At 40.9% G+C, this 19,007-nt stretch overlaps 1 protein-coding gene across 3 annotated transcripts in view; it reads right to left on the bottom strand.

Annotated features, from left to right (window-relative positions):
- TANC1 (tetratricopeptide repeat, ankyrin repeat and coiled-coil containing 1) overlaps positions 1-19,007 on the bottom strand; it is a 139,862-nt gene that overhangs the window by 56,526 nt on the left and 64,329 nt on the right. For all 3 annotated transcript variants that reach the window (XM_081005397.1, XM_081005396.1, XM_081005398.1), the window contains exon 3: positions 16,034-16,234. In XM_081005397.1, the coding sequence (XP_080861523.1) occupies positions 16,034-16,234 (201 nt within the window). The remainder of the gene's footprint in view (positions 1-16,033; positions 16,235-19,007) is intronic.

Raw genomic sequence — 19,007 nt, 5'->3', positions numbered from 1 at the left:
TTCTCTCTCATCCAGCTGGTGTAACTTGTGGTTTAGATTGCTCTTGAAATAATAAAGATACCCCATTTTCCAGTAAACTGTAGTAATAAAAAATTCAGCTGGCAAAGTTTGGAGAGCACAGCTTATCTTTATATGGCGAATGACGTATTACAGATCTGTGTGGAATTATAAGACAAAAGATAAAATGGAAGCCAAAGGGTTTTATGAAGCACATTATAAATGTGTGTATGTATAAACAGAGGGGGAAATAGGAGAGCTATACATATAGCTAATTACTATAAATCACAAAGTGCCCTTTAACCATTTTAGGTATACAAAGGCATAATACTCCCAAGAACATTTGAGGAACATAAAACCAAACTGGGTTTAAGACAGAAGTGGATAAATTTGTTAAGGCTACCTTGTCATTTTTATTATACTACCTTAGTTGTGGCTCACTGGATTCAGAAATCAACCACCCTCGTGAATATCACCTTATTCCTTCCACATCAGAAATTAGCAAAGATCAGGAATGTTAGATGATAAAATAAAGGAGGAACAAATCTACCAGTGGTACATGGCATCTTATTGTTAAAGTAAGACGAATGGAACAAGAAATGATAAATGTTGAAAATGTGCACAAACCAAATCTGCTGCCCTCCCTCCTGCCCCCGCCCCTAATGTCTGGTTCAATTGTTCATAGATAAAAATATATGCAAATACTATAGCCCATACAATTGAACTAACAGTAGATTATATCCTTCCTCAGAGTCCACTGCTGATATTACTGCTGCTGATAGTATGTGTGGTATTAGCTATTAAAACATTTATATCATGCCTTTGCCATTCAAAATGGTCCAGATCAAATCAGATAGAAATGAGTCAGGAATGCATCAAACCACGCAACACAGCAGGTAATCAAGAGCATAATATTCAGCAGTGAGATTTAGGAACCAGTCACAACACAAGCTTGGAGGAATAAAAATGTTTTGGTTTTTCATCTAAAGGCTACAAGAGAAGGGGGTGGTTCTGATTTAACAGGACATGGAGTTCCACAGCCTGGGAAAGTGGGCAGGCAGGAACTTATGGGAGGGGGACAGTGCTGTAAGTAACATGGTGCCAAGCTCTTTGTGGCTTTAAAAAGGTCATATCCAGGGCTTTGAACTGAGCTTGGAAATAAACTGGAAGTCAGTGTAGGTAGAAAAAACGAGTCACATGCTTCATGTAAAACAGATTATTGTTGTAATAATAATAATAATAATAATAATAATAATAATAATAATTTATTATTTATACCCCGCCCATCTGGCTGGGCTTCCCCAGCCACTCTGGGCGGCTTCCAAAAGAATATTAAAATACATCAAACATTAAAAGCTTCCCTAAACAGGGCTGCCTTCAGATGTCTTCTAAAAGCCTGGTGTTGTTGTTCTCTTTGACATCTGGTGGGAGGGTGTTCCACAGGGAAGGCGCCACTACCGAGAAGGCCCTCTGCCTGGTTCCCTGTAACTTGGCTTCTCGCAGTGAGGGAACCGCCAGAAGGCCCTCGGTGCTGGACCTCAGTGTCCGGGTAGAACGATGGGGGTGGAGACGCTCCTTCAGATATACTGGACCAAGGCCGTTTAGGGCTTTAAAGGTCAGCACCAACACTTTGAATTGTGCTCGGAAACGTACTCGGAAACGTATGTCATTTATGTTTAAGTTTGGAATTAATAAAATATGGGGTTTTAAAAAAAGACTCTGGTTAGAAACGCTGCTTCCAAATTTTGGACTAGCTTATGTTTCCAAACACTTTTTAAAGGCAGCTGCTTGTAAAGCCTGTTAACAGTAATCCAATTCTTGAAGCAACTATGGCATGCTTGATTACAGCTAGGTCTCACTTCTTGCGCAACGGCTGCAGCTGGCACACCAGCCTAAGTTGGGCAACAGCACTCCTAGTCACAGCAGCCACCCGGCCATCCAGAAACAAAGCTGTATCCAGGAGCATTGTCAAGTTGTGGGCTCAATTCTTCAGAAGCAGTGAAACCATACCCAAACCAAACTGTATCCTCATCCCCAGGAACAGTAGTCTTGGAACTCAGCCCCATTCGTAAAGATAAAGCACTTTATCTGTGACACCACATGGCGCTGTAGAGTCCCCTCTTTCACCAACAGGACTTCCCTGTATGACATTTACAAGGCGTTTAACTGAATCACATTTTTTGATGCGTCTTGATCCAGCCTCACTCACCTGAAGCATCTGTTTTGCCCTGATTAAGTCTCAGTTTGCTAGCTCACATCCAGTCCACTACCAATTCTAACCACCACTGCAAGACCTTGGCTGCCTTTCTTGAATATGTAGGAAATGAGAGGTAAAAGTTGGGTGTTGATGATGACACCGCACTTCAAAATCCCTAGACAATCCCCTCCTCCTAGAAGTTTCTTATAGGTACACAGGAGACAAGATGGAATGTTGTGGGACATTATAGGTCAGAGATCATGGTGCCAAGAAATAGATCTTCCAGTGTCACCGTCTCAAAAGCGCCTCTAAAGGAAAGACCAAGTCTATACAAAACAGAACCTCTCACCAAGTCCCATTGTGCCCAGACAGTCCAGAAGAATGCCACTAGTCATTAGTTTCAAAAGCTGCCGAGGGGTGCCGCAGAACCAACATGGATTTCATCCTGTTGTGGCTCATCCACAAGTTCCACTAAGATTATCTCCATCCCAAGACCAAGTTAGAATGAGGCTGGGCCAAAAGTTCTCATGAGGGGCATTTTAGCTAAATCAGGACCTACCAGCCCCCCACTATCCTGTTTTGCAGCTGTTGTGCTTTGCCTGGTAGCCAGTGGCTGGTGCAGCTCAAACAGCATCCTTATTTGGGATGTGGAAGCAAAATTACCTGGTGGCTGCAGCACCCTTACTGGTAAAGCAGGGACTGCTATTCCCTCCCTTCCTCCACCCCTGAATGTTCCTTATGACATGGTGGCAATACTTCTGGAATTGGTACCGCTGCGGCAGGAAGGTAAACAGCATTTCCGTGCGCTCTGGTTTCCGTTGCGATGTTCTGTTGCACCAGAAGTGGTTTAGTCATGCTAGCCATATGACCCGGAAAGCTGTCTGTGGACAAATGCCAGCTCCCTCACCTGAAAGCAAGATGAGCGCTGCAAACCCATAGTTGCCTTTGACTGGACTTAACCATCCAGGGGTCCTTTAGCTTTCACTGTAGTTATTTGCCGCATCGTGCTAAATAAGCCCTACCTAAATCAGACTGACCATATCTGTTACTCCCTGTTCCCTTTAGCCTGTAGTCTATAGTTTGGCTCAATAATTTAAGGACTGTCTTCAAAAACAGCCAGTCATAAAATCAGGGATCTAATATGTTGCACATCAGAGGTTTGCCCTCTGTGGGTTGGAAGGCGACTGGAACAGTGAAGGATGGAGGAGATATAGTTTATTTTCTCCTCCCCCCCAATGTGTGTGAAGGTTGCAAGATATCTGAACTCCTGAAGAAGACTCTGCTATTCTAGCATTCCATAAAGAAGTACTTAATATTCATAGTTCAGCTCAGGGGGAAAAACCCAAATCCAAAACATAAAAGACAAGCTGGAATTAACCAAAGAGGATTTTAAAATTAAATAATCCATAATCCTCCTGTACTCTGAATTCATATTATACAGAACACTGTGTTCTTACATTCTTGTCTATGGCTTTAAAACACACACAGTGCATGGAGGTTTTATTATAACAATCTTCTCCTGCAGGAACTTAAATGTCACCCCCAAGGTGTAAAATAAAACAGCTTTATTCTTTGGGTCAGCTTAGCAGTCAATACAGCTTTATTTAAAAAAAGCCACCTCCTCATATTTCTTACGCAAGACACTAAACTAGTCTAAACATAACAATTGCTTCTCTCCCCCCCCCCCCACGACATGAAGAAGAAGGATCAGTTTACAAAAATGTAAGGTGATGTTGGTCATTGATAATACCTGTCTGCTTTGATCTATACAATTTTTTTAGAAGCTCTATAAAGTAGGCAAACTATTAACCCTCGTGCTCTCAACATACTAGTTCCCAAGATAAAGTGCTCAGATGATCTCAGAAAAAGGTTTCTTTGGATGAAAACTTTTGTATGTCTTGTTTATATTATGCTTCATGCTATATGTAAACATTTCCGTGTTTATTTGAGGGTCTGTTATTCCAGTTGTATTTTACAATGAGTCTATGACAGGTATAAATAAATAAATCTGACCTGCCTTGATATATCACTTCATCCAAGTAAATATGAGCATCTCTCATCTTTATCTACCAGAATTAGTGGCTGCAAGATCCACAGTTTTTGCATTCTAAGTTTTCCTCTTGAGTTTCAAAGACTGCAGAAACTAAAATATTCACGTAATTTGAACAAGCTTCCTGACTTCACATGTTTTTTTCCCATGTTAGAATGCTCCTTGAGTCTGATGGTATATTTTAAACATCCATCAATTTAATTTTACTTGATGCAGAAGAAAGAGGAATCTGAGAAACAATAACAAGGAAGAATAGTCAGGGACTACGTTGGGGGGGGGGGGGAGAAGGCCTTCAACATGTGGCAGGAACAATATGCCTGGCAATTTCCCAGTTGTACTCCTGGGACAAAACTTGAAGATGTTCTGTATTCTGAAACATTTTAGAGTACTTTTCTCCACATCAAATCCCAAGAGTGCCATTCATTTAGTAATTAAGTCAAAACACAGTAGCAGAGCTATCATCACCAACATTACTACAATTCAATCTTGGGTTTAAGAGATTTTCAGAAGCATGAGTTGGCTTTACAGCGTTATTTTAAAACAACACTTTTTAAAAGTATGTTACTCATCATTCTAAGAAGAAGATATTTCATAAGAGACTTGTTCGGTGTTTCAACTTCAGGCATCTGGGAAGGCGAAAAGGGGAAACAAACCCACCCCTAGGGTGTTTGCATCTCTCATCAAGCAACTGGCCAATGCTTCCTTCTAGACAGGTGGGTCAGAAGCTATGCAGGCCTGCTTCAAAGGGAAAACAGATCAGCAGGTGTATATACTGGGGCATATGACCCAGCATGCACTGTCCGACCCAGCATGCACGTGGCCGACTCTGGAGTTGCGGCGCTCATCTCGCTTTCTTGGCCGAGGGAGCCGGCGTACAGCTCATGTGGCCAGCATGACTAAGCCGCTTCTGGCAAACCAGAGCAGCACACAGTAACGCCGTTTACCTTCCTGCCAGAGCGGTACCAATTTATCTACTTGCACTTTGACGTGCTTTCGAACTGCTAGGTGGGCAGGAGTTGGGACCGAGCAATGGGAGTTCACCCCGTTGCGGGAATTCGAACCGTTGACCTTCTGATCAGCAAGTCCTAGGCTCTGTGGTTTAACCCACAGCGCCACCCGCATCTAATAGCATGCACAAAATGAGGGTTGGGAATCTTAGACTAGGGGCCAAATGCAGCCCTCCAGATATCTTTATCTGGCCACATCCTCTCTTCCCAGGCCACACCTCTCACTAGTTCTGCTTCACACTCTTAAGTGCTTTTGACTGGCTGCAATATTTCTTTAAACTGAAATAACGCCTCTTGATTGTTTCCATGGGGAGAAATGGAGATGTGTATGTGGAAACCTGTGACTGTTGTGTGGGTGGACTGTAGCCCACTCACAACCACTACCCTGTCCACCTTTTTCTCAGGCTTCACCCTGGATGGCTGTCAAGAAAGAATGCAGCCTTTAGACTGAAAAAGCTTCCCAACTCTTGAAATAACCTAAAGTAGCTTTAGAAGTGATGGGAAACCAGGGATCAAAGAAGGAAGCACAAAGCACTTGTGCCATTAACATTTGATGGAGAATGTCCCCAGAACAATTTGCATGAGCAATTGTCAGGTCTCCTTCAGGTTCCAGGTGTTCCAGATCTAGAACCAGAAAGGGGAGACATGGGTATACATCCAAATGGGCCAGAAACAGGTATAAAGAGTGTTCGAAACAGTCAGGGATTGGGCTTCAAGGTAGCAATAGAGGATCAAGAGGGGCACAGGCTAATGGGCTGTCAAAAACCAAGCAGGGGGCAAAATCCAACAAAGTAGCACCTTAGGTAGTTTGCTGCACAATTTGAGATCGTTACTTAGCTTTCAAAGTGGAAACTCAAACTCAGTATTATTATTGTTTTTGCTTATATTTTGCATATAAATATGGAATAATTTGTACTGTATAGCTATTGGAGAATTTGTATGGCATTCTGTGGTTTAAAGCAAATGGCTTGTATTTGTTTTCTTTAAATATTAATAACATTCTTCTTTAAAGAAAAATAAGTGTCAGGGAACTGCCATCAGTGCCGGAGGGAGAGAGCAAAATCCAGAGGGATTCCGGAGAGCGTCCTGGGAGTGGGAGAGGCAGCCCATCTTCTGGGGAAGAGAATCAGCGTAGCACCAGTGGAGAAGGGGGGCAGATGGGGGAAGCGGCGAGGCGGTGCCATGACTCCTTGCCGGGGACCAGCGGGGAGAGTAGAGGTCCTCCGCTGCCTACGCCCTCCTTGCGCAGAAGGCTTTCGCGCAGAGAGAGTAAGAGGAGACTAGGTGTCAAAGAGCTTCTTTGCTGGAAGAAGTTTAAGAAACGCCCACTGACGGATTCTGCCAGTGATTGAAACAGTCACGGGTGAGTGGCTGTCCGGACAGGAAAGGTTCACTCAGGCAACCCAGCCGGGTGTTTGCACCGGCTTACGCACGAGCAACCCCTAGAACCATTACAATAAGCCTAACTGTAGAATTCATGGCAGGCAAGGAGTCGGAAATTTAGATTTGCATTACCACAGTAAGGGGAAAGGACTGTTTCATTTCCCCATCACTCAGTGTTAAGGGAACTGGGAAGATAACAGTACATAAAGAATGAGTTTCTGCCTCAAGCACAGTCCAACTCTGGCTTACTGCATCCCTTCCAGTTCAGGTGTTGACAACATGTTCCTTCTCCTACATGATGATGCTGATGGTATTGTTTATATATGGCCAGATTCTTCAAGATAATAAATCAAGGTGAGCAAATAAGTCTTGTGTTTGATTCTGCACAGCAAAATTATTTTGCCCTTGGGTTTACTCTTTGATCGTATAAACAAAAGTTCAAGCTACACACATAAAGGTTTTAAAGCAGATAAAACTTTTCACAGAAGTGCTCCTTTATTTTGTAATACTAGAACTGTTTAAGTTAGCTGAGGCAATTAATGCCACATACACACTATCGTATGTTTAATCTCCTGATGCAGATTATAATCCCCACCTTCATCCAAAAGCATACACTCTGTGAGCATAAAAGATTAAAAGATGTTAAGAGGCAAGTAATCTGCACTGAGAGATTTTTCAGTTGCGTATTTTCAGTATTTGGACATTCTGATGCAAAGAAAGATCAGTAAAGCAACTCGGCTTTGATCTTTGTACATTTTGCAATGCAATGAAAGACACATGCGAAAAAGACAGGATTTTATCAGCATAAAAAACCAGCAGAGGGTGCTATTCGATACTTATTAGAACATGAATAAAAAGCAGCAGCAAGGCCTGTTTAGAATGAAAGCAACTCCAAAATGCACTCCCTCTAAAACGCAAACCACATCCTTTCAAAAGACAATCGTTCTGGCCTATGTACGGCAAGTAATACTATAATTAGATACAGTACACAAGAACAATGATGGGCAACCATTTTAAAGCAGGATTACATTAATAAGCAAGAGATGGTGAAAAGCCAATTCTAAAAATGAAAGAGCTGTGATTCTGTCATTTGGAGTTGCGTAGCTTCCCTTTACATGTTTTTCATAGCTGCAGAAACAGAGGAAACGCAGTGATGAGGTCACATTTTCCTTTAGTTTTTAAAAGCAGCCACTAGCATTCTCAAAGGAATGTATAAACACACCATACCAAGAGCTGCACATACTTGGGGACTTCTCAAAAACAAAAAAAGCAACTGAGGAGGCCACACTCTCACAAATGAAAAATCTGAGATTTCAGAACAATGGAGCAGTAGTGAAGGGACCTGAATATACAAAAGCTTCCAGAATCAGTCATTAAATTCCACCGCACAGCTAAGAAGTAAACAGATCATTATATCCCATGGGGGATGTGCAAGCAGAGAAAGGTGAAACTTTGGAGCATCATGGCGACTTTGATTAAGCCATTTACTGTCAAGAAAAACTGGACATGTTCATAACTGAATGAGCCTTGAGGACTCTTGGCCCTGCACTCTCCCCCTTATGTGGCGATTCTTGACTTCTGATTCTGGTTCAGTGACAACTCAGTTTCTGCTTGCACACAGAGCAATGAATCGGCACAATTCAGTTCATCAAAAGGAAGTATCGGAAATCAGGAAAAGCCATATAAAATGACGAGAGGTGCAGGCAAAGAGGGAGCACGCAAGCACAGCTTAAGAGTTACGTCTGAACAGACCCAAACACCACCCATCACCAGAATCAATCTTTGTGGACTCCTGAAGTTGGGAATGTAAAGACAAATGGAGTGTGGGGAACTTTTGGCCCTTCAGGTTTTGTCCGAACTGCAACTACCATCAACCCCTGACCACTGGTTATGCTTTTAGGGCTCATGGAGTTCAACAATATCTGGAATGCCAAAGGTTCCCTACTCATGCTTTAAAAACACATTTACTGTATTTTTCCGTGTATAAGAGTAGGTTTTCCCCCTAATAAATTATGTCAAAAATAAGGGGGCATCTTATACAGTCAAACCTTTTCTTATGTCTGCCTCCTCTTGCGTCCATTTCGCCCAACATCTACAGCAAGCCCGGAAGTAACCCGGAAGTTTGCCGCTGTTCGCACAGGAGCAGCGATCGCTGTTCGCACATGCGCAGAAGCGGGCAATTGCCACCCACGCCTACGCACAACAGCGCCTCTCCCAGCGACCCATTTCAACCTCTGGACAGACCTCCAGAACGGATTATGGTCGCAGGTAGAGGTTCCACTGTACAAGGATAGTGCCGAGGCCATTTTCTTAAATCTGAGTCCCCAAAAATAGATGGAAAAATATGGTAACTCACTGTTTAGCAACAAAGTTAATGGCCTGATTTTCACACCATGGTAATCCAAACTATGGGTTACCAGGTAGATAGCATGAATGTTCAGGTTCTCAGAAAGGGTCTTGCAGCTGCCTTGCTCCTTCTCAGTCTTTTTATTTTTTATTTTTTACTCCTGCTCCATGCTGAGTTCTGGTTTGGCTTAACTTGTCAGCAGAACCCTGATGCATGGTTAAGCTCTCTCTTCAACTAACCATGAGTTGGAGCCAAGGAGCAAATTAGCTAAGAAATCTTCTCTGGGAATCTGCATGGTGCCTAACAGTGACTTGTGAACCAGATCAATGAGACTTAAAAGTACTGTACTTAACTTTGACTTAATTAACAATGGGGCTTACTTCTGAACTCATGTATAGAACTGCACTGAATCAGTAAAGATTCAAATTAGGATTAAGATAACCTTACCAACATGGTGAACTGGTCATGTGATACATGTTTGCTTATGCATAGGAATTAATGCAAATAGGATGCAGACATTCTATCTGGTACAAAGAAAGGGAGATTTATCAAGTGGTAAAGTTTCTCCACGTTTTTCACTTAGAAAATAAGCTGTCTGTTATTAATACAGAGGAGACACTGAATGTGAAAGGTGTTCTATAAAGTACAGTCGTACCTTGGCTGTCAAACAAAATCCGTTCCAGAAGTCCGTTCGACTTCTGAAAACGTTTGGCAACCAAGGTGTGGCTTCTGATTGGCTGCAGGAGCTTCCTGCACGTTATTGGAAGCCACATCAGATGTTCGGGTTCCAAAGGGCGTTCGCAAACTAGAACACTCACTTCTGGGTTGCGGCGTTTGGGAGCCAAAACGTTCGAGTCGCAAGGCATTCAGGATCCAAGTACGGCTGTACTTCGCTTTATAGCTAGAGCAGTCTTTTTAGGGACCGCTCAGCTTCCCTGCTTTTTCCTCATGATTTTCAAACAAGTATTCAGGTTCTGGCTGTTTTACAACTTCTTTTTCTAAAGAAAAGCTGGCAGCTTGTTTACTTCAGACTGCTTGACAGGTACTACTTTCCGAAGAGTACACGGAGTGTCTAGTATATTATTTAACGTTTTAGAAATGTTTCTAGATTCTTGTTGTCCATTCATGCCACATTAAATGCAATGTAAATATAGTCTGAAGCTCCTGGTGTCCCTTCCTTGGAAGATGAGTTGGTTAGCTACAAGAGACAGAGTCTTCTCTATGGCATCCTAGTTGTGGAATACCCTTCCCAGAGAGGCTCTTTTATGGTATCTTTTAGGTGCCAACTTAAATACTATTATTCTCTTTGGGGTTTTTCGTGAGTGATAGACAGAGTATTTTTGTTATTTTGCTGTAGCTGGCTCAATTTCTATCTTACTTTTTTTTACAAGTTGTTAATTTAAATTGTTTTTATTGGATATCATTTTATTTTGTTGTAAGGTGTCCTAAAGGCCTTGCAGTAGAAAAGCAGCAGTTTGGATTTTGTTACGAAGTATATCTTATGGCAACACTTAATAATGCAAATCCAAATATTTTGTAGATGAAATTCAGCAAGGTTCAGAGACTTCGCCTTTTCCCGGACTGTGAAAGTATATCCTCGTAAATTTAACTACATGCACATGAGCAGTCCCTAATTGACAAAAAGGCTGTTAAGCCATGGAAACCTAAGTGCTAAAGGAAATATTTCCAGGGATAGGAACCCATAACACCCTGCCCGTTATATGGGCTAGATCTCTCACATCCTGTTTGATTGCAACACAGACCAGTACTCCAATAAAAGCAGAAACAATTTTATCTTACCCATGCGGGAAGAAAGGAAGAGTGAACACAACATCTTTCAAGCCAGCAAATGGACTTCCCCTTATAACCAAGCCCAGAATATTGCATACATTTTAGCCGGAAGAGTTGGCCAAAAAGAAAAGTTCAGTTTTGACTGAAGGCTTATGCACACAAGCATGTCTAAAAAAGAATATTCAAAAGCTCTTTTCAGAGGTCTGATGCAGAAATAATTCTGCCAATAATGTAAGCTTCACAATGAGCTAAAGTTGGTGCAATATTAAGCTGGGTGGGGAGACAGCATCAGGATTGTTGTTGTTGTTGTTTAGTCGTTTAGTCATGTCCGACTCTTCGTGACCCCATGGACCAGAGCACTCCAGGCACTCCTGTCTTCCACTGCCTCCCGCAGTTTGGTCAAACTCATGCTGGTAGCTTCAAGAACACTGTCCAACCATCTCGTCCTCTGTCGTCCCCTTCTCCTTGTGCCCTCCATCTTTCCCAACATCAGGGTCTTTTCCAGGGAGTCTTCTCTTCTCATGAGGTGGCCAAAGTATTGGAGCCTCAGCTTCAGGATCTGTCCTTCCAGTGAGCACTCAGGGCTGATTTCCTTAAGAATGGAATGGTTTGATCTTCTTGCAGTCCATGGGACTCTCAAGAGTCTCCTCCAGCACCATAATTCAAAAGCATCAATTCTTCGGCGACCAGCCTTCTTTATGGTCCAGCTCTCACTTCCATACATCACTACTGGGAAAACCGTAGCTTTAACAATACAGACCTTTGTTGGCAAGGTGATGTCTCTGCTTTTTAAGATGCTGTCTATGTTTGTCATTGCCATTGCTTTTCTCCCAAGATCAGGATTGTAGGAACTGGAAAAGAGAGTTTAACTCCTTTTCTCCCTTCTAAAAATCCCCCAATCATCAGGACCACAGTGGGTAGAGGGGTGCAGTGAGCCCTGATGCAGCTTTCCCTCTCCCAGCTGCTACTCACATTTCTAAAAACATGCTCATGAATTGTGCCTTCTCTAGTTTGGCTTAAAAGAGCAGGAAGCAGGCATGAACTCACACACTCTTTTCCCCTCTGTATTATGAATTTCCTCCTCCTTAACAGCTGTCCACTGAAGTCTGCAAACCCATTTGAATAGCTGGTTTTAAACTATTCTACTTTAAATTATTATTCTTCAGGAAGAATTGTGTATTATGCTATAAGTGCAGGCAATGTAACCGTCCAACATTTTGACTTCACCCCAAAGGCACACTCCTCCATTGTCTCACGAGACAGACAGATGCAAACAATGAACTCAGAGTGAGCGAATTAAAATACTACATAAATAAGATGGTATCTTACCCAAACTATTATAGGTTTTTAAAAGACAAATATTGTATTTAACTTGTAAAATACACAAGATGAGACTCCAACGTTGCACCAGTGGATCTCATAGAACTTGCCTTTCTCCTCCTTCCCCGACCTCCATGTCCCCAAATCTACTCCAGAGGGTCCCCCAACCCTCTGGAGCATATTTTTGGGATGCATGAGGGTTGCAGGGGAGGAGCAGAGGAAGGGTAGGTGCAGTGTAGGTGGAGGTATGTGGTGCAAATGGAACATCGCAACCAAATAATATCTCTAGTATTTTATTATGGCCTAAATATAACAGAGTCAGGTATACGAAAACTCATTGCTTTAAATAGGTCTAAGAAGCTTACCTATGTGCTGGATTTAGGCCAATAAAATTAAGAGAAATAACACTAAGGGTGATTTTTTTTTTAAAAAACCACACAACGAGGTGGGGGGGGGAATCAAATGTAATGCACCTTCTCTTGGGTGCACACATCAAAAAAGAGAGAGAAAGAAATAGCACAAGTTGGACTTGTCAATACTGGCAACTCAAGGGTGTTGGGATCTGATTTCATTACAGCTATAAATTCTTGTTGACAAGGCCAACTTTTCAAAAGCCAGCAGTTTCCCCCTCCCACTAAACCACACCTAATTCAAGCGGGACACTAAAATACAGGTATTAAATGTAGTGCTTCCCTTTCATCTTGACTAGAAAAGACCACTTTTATGTATCAAAACTACATACTTGAATTTTAATATTTTTAATATAAGTGACATTTTCAAAAGTATGCTGAAGTAGTTTGTTGGGAAATGCTGTAGAGAGAAGCACTACATGTCCAAAAGAAATAACTTATTTATTTCTTATAATAAGTGGTTGCTTAACAGAAATCAGATAAATGAAAATCCAGGACTATATTATGTGTAGAGTAATCATTAAGAATTATGCAATCTTGTTAAACAAGGTCCTTGACACTGGTTGAAAGTGTGAACAACATGAGACAAAGACTTTCAGGAAATCCCAAGTTGTTGAGTTTTTTTAAGTGCTTAAGATACAAGAAGACTCAAATAAGGTCAATAAAGAAAATTGATAGGAAAAAGTAACCAGGGGAGTGAAAACATACTATTGTTAGTGCTAGCCGAAATACAATCCACCAACAGTGAAAGAAAAGAAAAAAGATTTAAAAGGACATGAAAAATATATAAAATACTATTTTTGAAAAATCACCTACAGTCTCTTCTATGCATCCTTTCTCCAGTTTCACAATATTTTAATATGTATTGGCTACTTCCTTTCATCAAAACGAATTTATTAATCAGGCAACAAAACAGGTTGCAGCCAAACAGAAACATATGAGCATGAATTATACATAAGAATTATACAGGGGGGAAAACTTGCATAAAAAAACCAGAATCTTAGATCTTGAGGGAGGCCACATGGCCTTGTCTAAGTTGAGTTGCATTCACCGTGAATTTAGCCAGACAACAGATATTTAATCTTATCCCTATCTCGGTGGGTACCAACCACTACTAAAGAGTGCTTAAAATATTTTTGCCTGTATGCTTCCTGCAATTTGCAGAACATCAAATAGCTTATGGTATCCTCTACTCAAGGGCTACTGCAGACACAAAAGTGCAGACCTCTGAGGATTTTCTTAAATCTCCCCAAAATTAGACTTCATAGTCTGAAAATACGCAGAGTTGTGGGCACTTTGCAGAGAAAATGTGCATTTAGCTCAGATAAGTATTTCTCTTCCCCATGGTGTGATGATTTCAAAGTGGGGAAAGTGCTGGAAAATTTGTATAAAGTAATGGCATCCCTTCCTGTTCTGCAACAGATTTTGGAGCAGTGCTTTAATATTTTGTCAGCTAAGTGGGATTTTGGTAGTGAAAAGGGCCTCTGGATCAAATCCGTATTTCCTCGATAATAGTTTATTGTTAGCTAGCTAGGTGTTTGGGGAGGATGATTGAGAGTGTTCCGCCATACATTATTTTACCAGTTTATTTACCAAATATCTCCGTTTAAAAAATAAGAAGTTACTCCTTGAAATGAAATATGAAATTGGCACTAATCCTGCTTATCCCCACAGGTACGCTGTGGGTGTTCCTGGTGGGAGACCCAGTAAAGCACAACTGTACTTCTTCCAGATGTTTGGACCCCAGATTTCTGCCCCATATATCAACCTTAGCAGCAAAAGCTTTTAGAGCTGACAGCCCAAGATTCCCCAGCCTTCACTCTGGCAAATTTCAACACCTACTGCATTGAACTTTGGGCATTCAGTTTATTTTCCTGCCAATGACTGTTCCATAGGCCATTCTGGGCAAACAAACCTCCAGATAACTAAATCTATTAGACTTCTCCAAGGGATGACTGTCTAATTGCCATTTGTTTTTATCTGTTCTATCACCAAGCACCATTACTTTGGGCTCAGAATAGTTGACACATAACTGTTCCTTATTACTTACTTCCTTTCATTGAGAAAATTCCCCAAGGCTAGATCATTTGGAATAACCAAAACTACTTCATGTCTCTACAGATAGCACACACTTGGCAAAGTTCACCAGATACTCAGGTCCCAGGCCTGGTGGAGTCAAAGTGATGTTAGTGTACTGGAATGAGTTGCGCATAGCTGATAAAAAGGAAGGCAGTAGTCACACCTTATTTAGTAAGATATGTACACAGACATTTGCTTGTTGCTACAAACAAAAGCTTTCAGGAGGTGTTATCACAAAGTTGAATAGCCTTTTCCCTCCCTTACTATATCATATTACATTCAGCTTAGATAATAAATGTAAATCAATTCATCTTCAGAATGAAAATAGCATCTTGAAACCATCTGTAAAACTACAAAGGGTTCAGTCTATTGAGCAATGATGCTTTGCAGAGTTTGCATGATATCAGACCTTAAATCAATAGGCCAAATATGACACTGAACCACCATGTTTCCCCAAAATAGCAATCAATATTTTAATATGTAAAGGTTCTACTCTCTGATGCTGCACACATTCTGTGTAGCAGTCACAAGTTCAATTATGGTCCCCAACTAATGGTGTGAAGGTAAGGAAGGAAACATTCAGGCAGTATCAGGTAAGCTCATCCAGACAATGGCCTGGTTCATACATCATGCTGAGCCAAATCATGGCTTAGAATGAGCATGTGGGCTCTGGGAGGGACGATTTCAGCTACTTTGCTCTTGGTTAACTGTTCTGCTGCTAAGTTGAGCAAAACCATCGCTTAGCTTAGTGTGTCACCTGGGCTCATGTTCTAGCAATCCCCATACAAACCATGAGATGTAGCCAAGGTTTGTCTCATGGTTTACAGCTCACAGTTTGTTCAAAGGAGCTAAACCATGTACCTGGGTTCAGGCAGCACACCAAGCTAAGCTTTGGCTAAGCGCGGTGCAACACTACACAGCAGAATGCCTGGGCAGGAGCCATGCAATGTCTTCTCCATGTGTCAAATTCAGCCCTCCAGGTCTCTCCATCTGGCCCCCAGGAACCTCCCCAGGCTCCTCAAGTGCTTTTGCTTGGCTGGAATGTGCCCTTGAGCTATGAAAATGCCTCTTGCTTGCTTGCCAGGATGAAACATGGAAAGGCATGTTTATGTACAGAAGCCTCTGCCTTTTTGTGTGTGTGGCCTTCTATACAAAGTAAGAATCACATCTATTGCTCCACCCACTTTGGTCTCTAATCCCACTCAACACCTGTATGCTGTTTCCCCAAAGGTTGGAAATGTGGCCAACCGTAATTTGACTTAGCATGATGCTGTCTCCTATTACTTAGAGGTAACCCACATAAGCCATTTGATCAGTGATACTGTGAGCAGGATATCAGGGAAACAGTTGTAGAAAATGGAGTCTAGAAGGAAATTTATCACTTGACAAAGAACTAGTCATTAACCAAGTAGTCTTTTACTGTACGAATTGAGAATTTTTTTTTTAACTTACCTGGAGATTTTTTGCTTGCTCTTGATTGCATCAAGTAGGCGTGGCGAGGCAGCAAAGGTGATGATGGCAAAGACATTGAAACTCCTTTGGCCAAGTTCATTCTGTAGACATCTTCCGGTGCAGGCTGGATACCACTGGGGAAATCTGCATGGTGGCCAGATGTGGCAATTATCTGTAGTGCACTTTCTGAGCATGAATCACCTTTATAATAAATAATAAAAAAGAGGGAAGAGGATTAAAGTTACACAGCAAATGAACAGAAAGCTGTATGAAAATACGAGAACAAACTCCATTGTATCAAGCTTTGCTGTGACAGCAATAGAGCAAAGGCTGGTTTAAGTGGCATTACAGACATTTGTTACAGAAAGGAACCACAAACAAAAAGAGGAATAATGGATAAAAAAAGCACAAATGTTATTTTCAGTTATAATGCTACTGTGAAAAGAGCTGCTTTTAGGCTATTCTATGTGCTACGTCACCTCCAGTCCTTGCCTGGTGATTTGATATGTGGCCAATTTTTTTTAAATGGCTTTGAAAAGGGAAGCAAGGCGAGTTGTTAGTCTAAGTTCCCTACTGGGAAATGGGATCTACGGCCCAAGAATAAAATAAATAAATAATGAACGACCCTTTTTTGCTGTACACCTATCTTGTCCCACTTTAGTAGCCTCTGATGGAGAGAAGGGGAAATATTTAAAGACAGAGTGGAGAGAAACAAGTGTAACTTGCTATAAAATAAAAGTTGTAGGTATTTGCTGGACCTTTAAATAAATACCAATATTTGCTGCTTTAAAATAATCTTGTTCCCAAATAGAAAGCCCAACTTTAGGCATAAGAAGTTTTATCCAAATATAGCATCTCATATCATGTCTCCCAAAGTGGCCAAATCTGTGATCTCTCATAAGAACTCATGATGGTGGAACCCTGTACCTGTACCTATTGCTGCCTACTTCTGGCAGCTAAATGCTTTTATGTTCCCATTATCACCAGCTACATGCACACAAGCAACTCTGTTTAACAAACAGTTTATATGCTTTACATCCTGTACAGTCTGTAACAGGGAAGTCAGACAAGGAGGGAGCAGAAGTATAAACAAACAATTCTCTTAGGAGGATTACATGTTATCCTCAAATAGTTCACACATAAATGCTACCAGAGTCAGGCCCTCTCCAACCTTTCCCAGGTCTTTTTCTAGAAAGAACTACTATTAAGAACTCTAAAATACCCTCATATATATGCTGAACATGATCCTGCTTGAAGAGGGGGATGTGAGGAACTGTAAATCTACATACAAAATATGCATCAACACTACAAAAACAGTTTTGAAATATATGCTTGCGTTTGAAGAACATAGCCTGAATCACATAACACTGTTCACCTTTACTTAATCAGTTTATTTCTACCACTTCCTTTGATCTAAAAGCAACATGCACTGACAAATGAACATGTAATAAGATTCTGCTGTTGCAGTATGTCAAAAAAGGGTGGTTTTGAAGACTATCACCTAATTTGAGCCAGTTCACACGCAAAAATATTGTTCCATTGTTTAACAATGGTTAAGGAAACAGGAGCAGCCTATGACATCTCCCCCCAAATCCTCCCCCCCCTTTTTTTGGTAGCAACAATATTAACAAGTTTAAACAAAGTTTACCAAACAAACAACAAGTTTTGTTGAAGAAAAAAAGGGAGTAAGATAAAAGAGGTGTATATGAGAGGTGTAACACCGAGGTTTTTTTAAATGGCTTAGACCAATTCTCCAAATAGAGCTGCTGGATTCATAAAAAGGCATTTGAGTAAAAACCAATGTGCTTTGACTATTTTTCAAGTATCTGTTATCAGTTTTGTATGAAGACTTTGAATACACAAAGTACCAAAGACAGAAGAAAATTGACTTTTCCAAGTTTGAATTTAAGTATTAAAAACTTAAAATACTTCAGAAGTTAGTATTAAAATCCTTCCCATTCATTTCAGACTTTAGATTAGGACATTCCTGTTTATCACAGCAAATCAAGACAACTGCTTTTTCAGGCTTTTTCAATAAAGACCAGCCATATATTGTCCACATTTATATAATATCTTAATAAGCTGTGATGTGAATGAGACATTTGTCCATGGATGCAGCCTCTTCTCTTCCCCGCATACAGAAACAAAATCTGGGAAACTTCAACTAACCGTAGTTTCCCATTTTGTTCAAACCAGGAAACTATGGTTACCAGGTTCAGAACATGCCATAAACCATCTCGTAATTATAGGTTCCTTGCATGAATGAAACGGGAAAGTAGTTCCTGGCTGACTGCGGCACAACAAATGAAAACAGGAGCAACACAAGAATGGAGCACATGGAAAATAAGCTTGTATGTATCTCAGCTTATTAAGCAATGATGTGATCGTTGAAATAGGGCCAATAACCCTGACAGCTGTAAGCAAGCATTTTATCTTCAAAATATAAACAGTATAGCTTGGTGAGATGTATTATTCCGAAAGAAGCAATAAGCCATTAAACCTACTGCAGATTAAACTTTCATTTCAAGTACAAGCTCAATAGACAGCCTTAAACAATCCTCCATTTCCCAACCTGAAAAAATCCTCCATAACTTCAGGACACTTGTGCTCCATGTAGGATTGTTGAACTTAACACGTAATGCATTTTGAGCATCACTGAAAAGCGCTATGCAAATATTAAGTTTATATGTGGGGTTTATATGTGATGACTATACTCATTAAAAAAAACCCCTAAATTTGAAAAAATACTGGCTCACACAAATGAAAGCGGCCATCCTATACAGAGCAATCCTATACATACTTCCTTGGATGCAAACTCCCTGAGTTTTTGATGTTTCTGGAGGTTTATGTCCAGTCCTTCCACTACAACTGCAACTGCAATTAAAACAACTGCAAAAAATATCTCACAAAAAAATTACAGGTCCAGGATTGCAGCCTGAGAAATACATCAACAATATATTCTCTAATCTAATTT

The sequence above is a fragment of the Podarcis pityusensis genome, assembly GCF_964106645.2.
Source record: "Podarcis pityusensis genome assembly, chromosome: 1".
In the NCBI taxonomy this organism is placed as follows: domain Eukaryota; kingdom Metazoa; phylum Chordata; class Lepidosauria; order Squamata; family Lacertidae; genus Podarcis; species Podarcis pityusensis.
The sequence above is the reverse complement of the archived record's forward strand: the minus strand, read 5'-3'. Positions and strand labels throughout refer to the sequence as shown.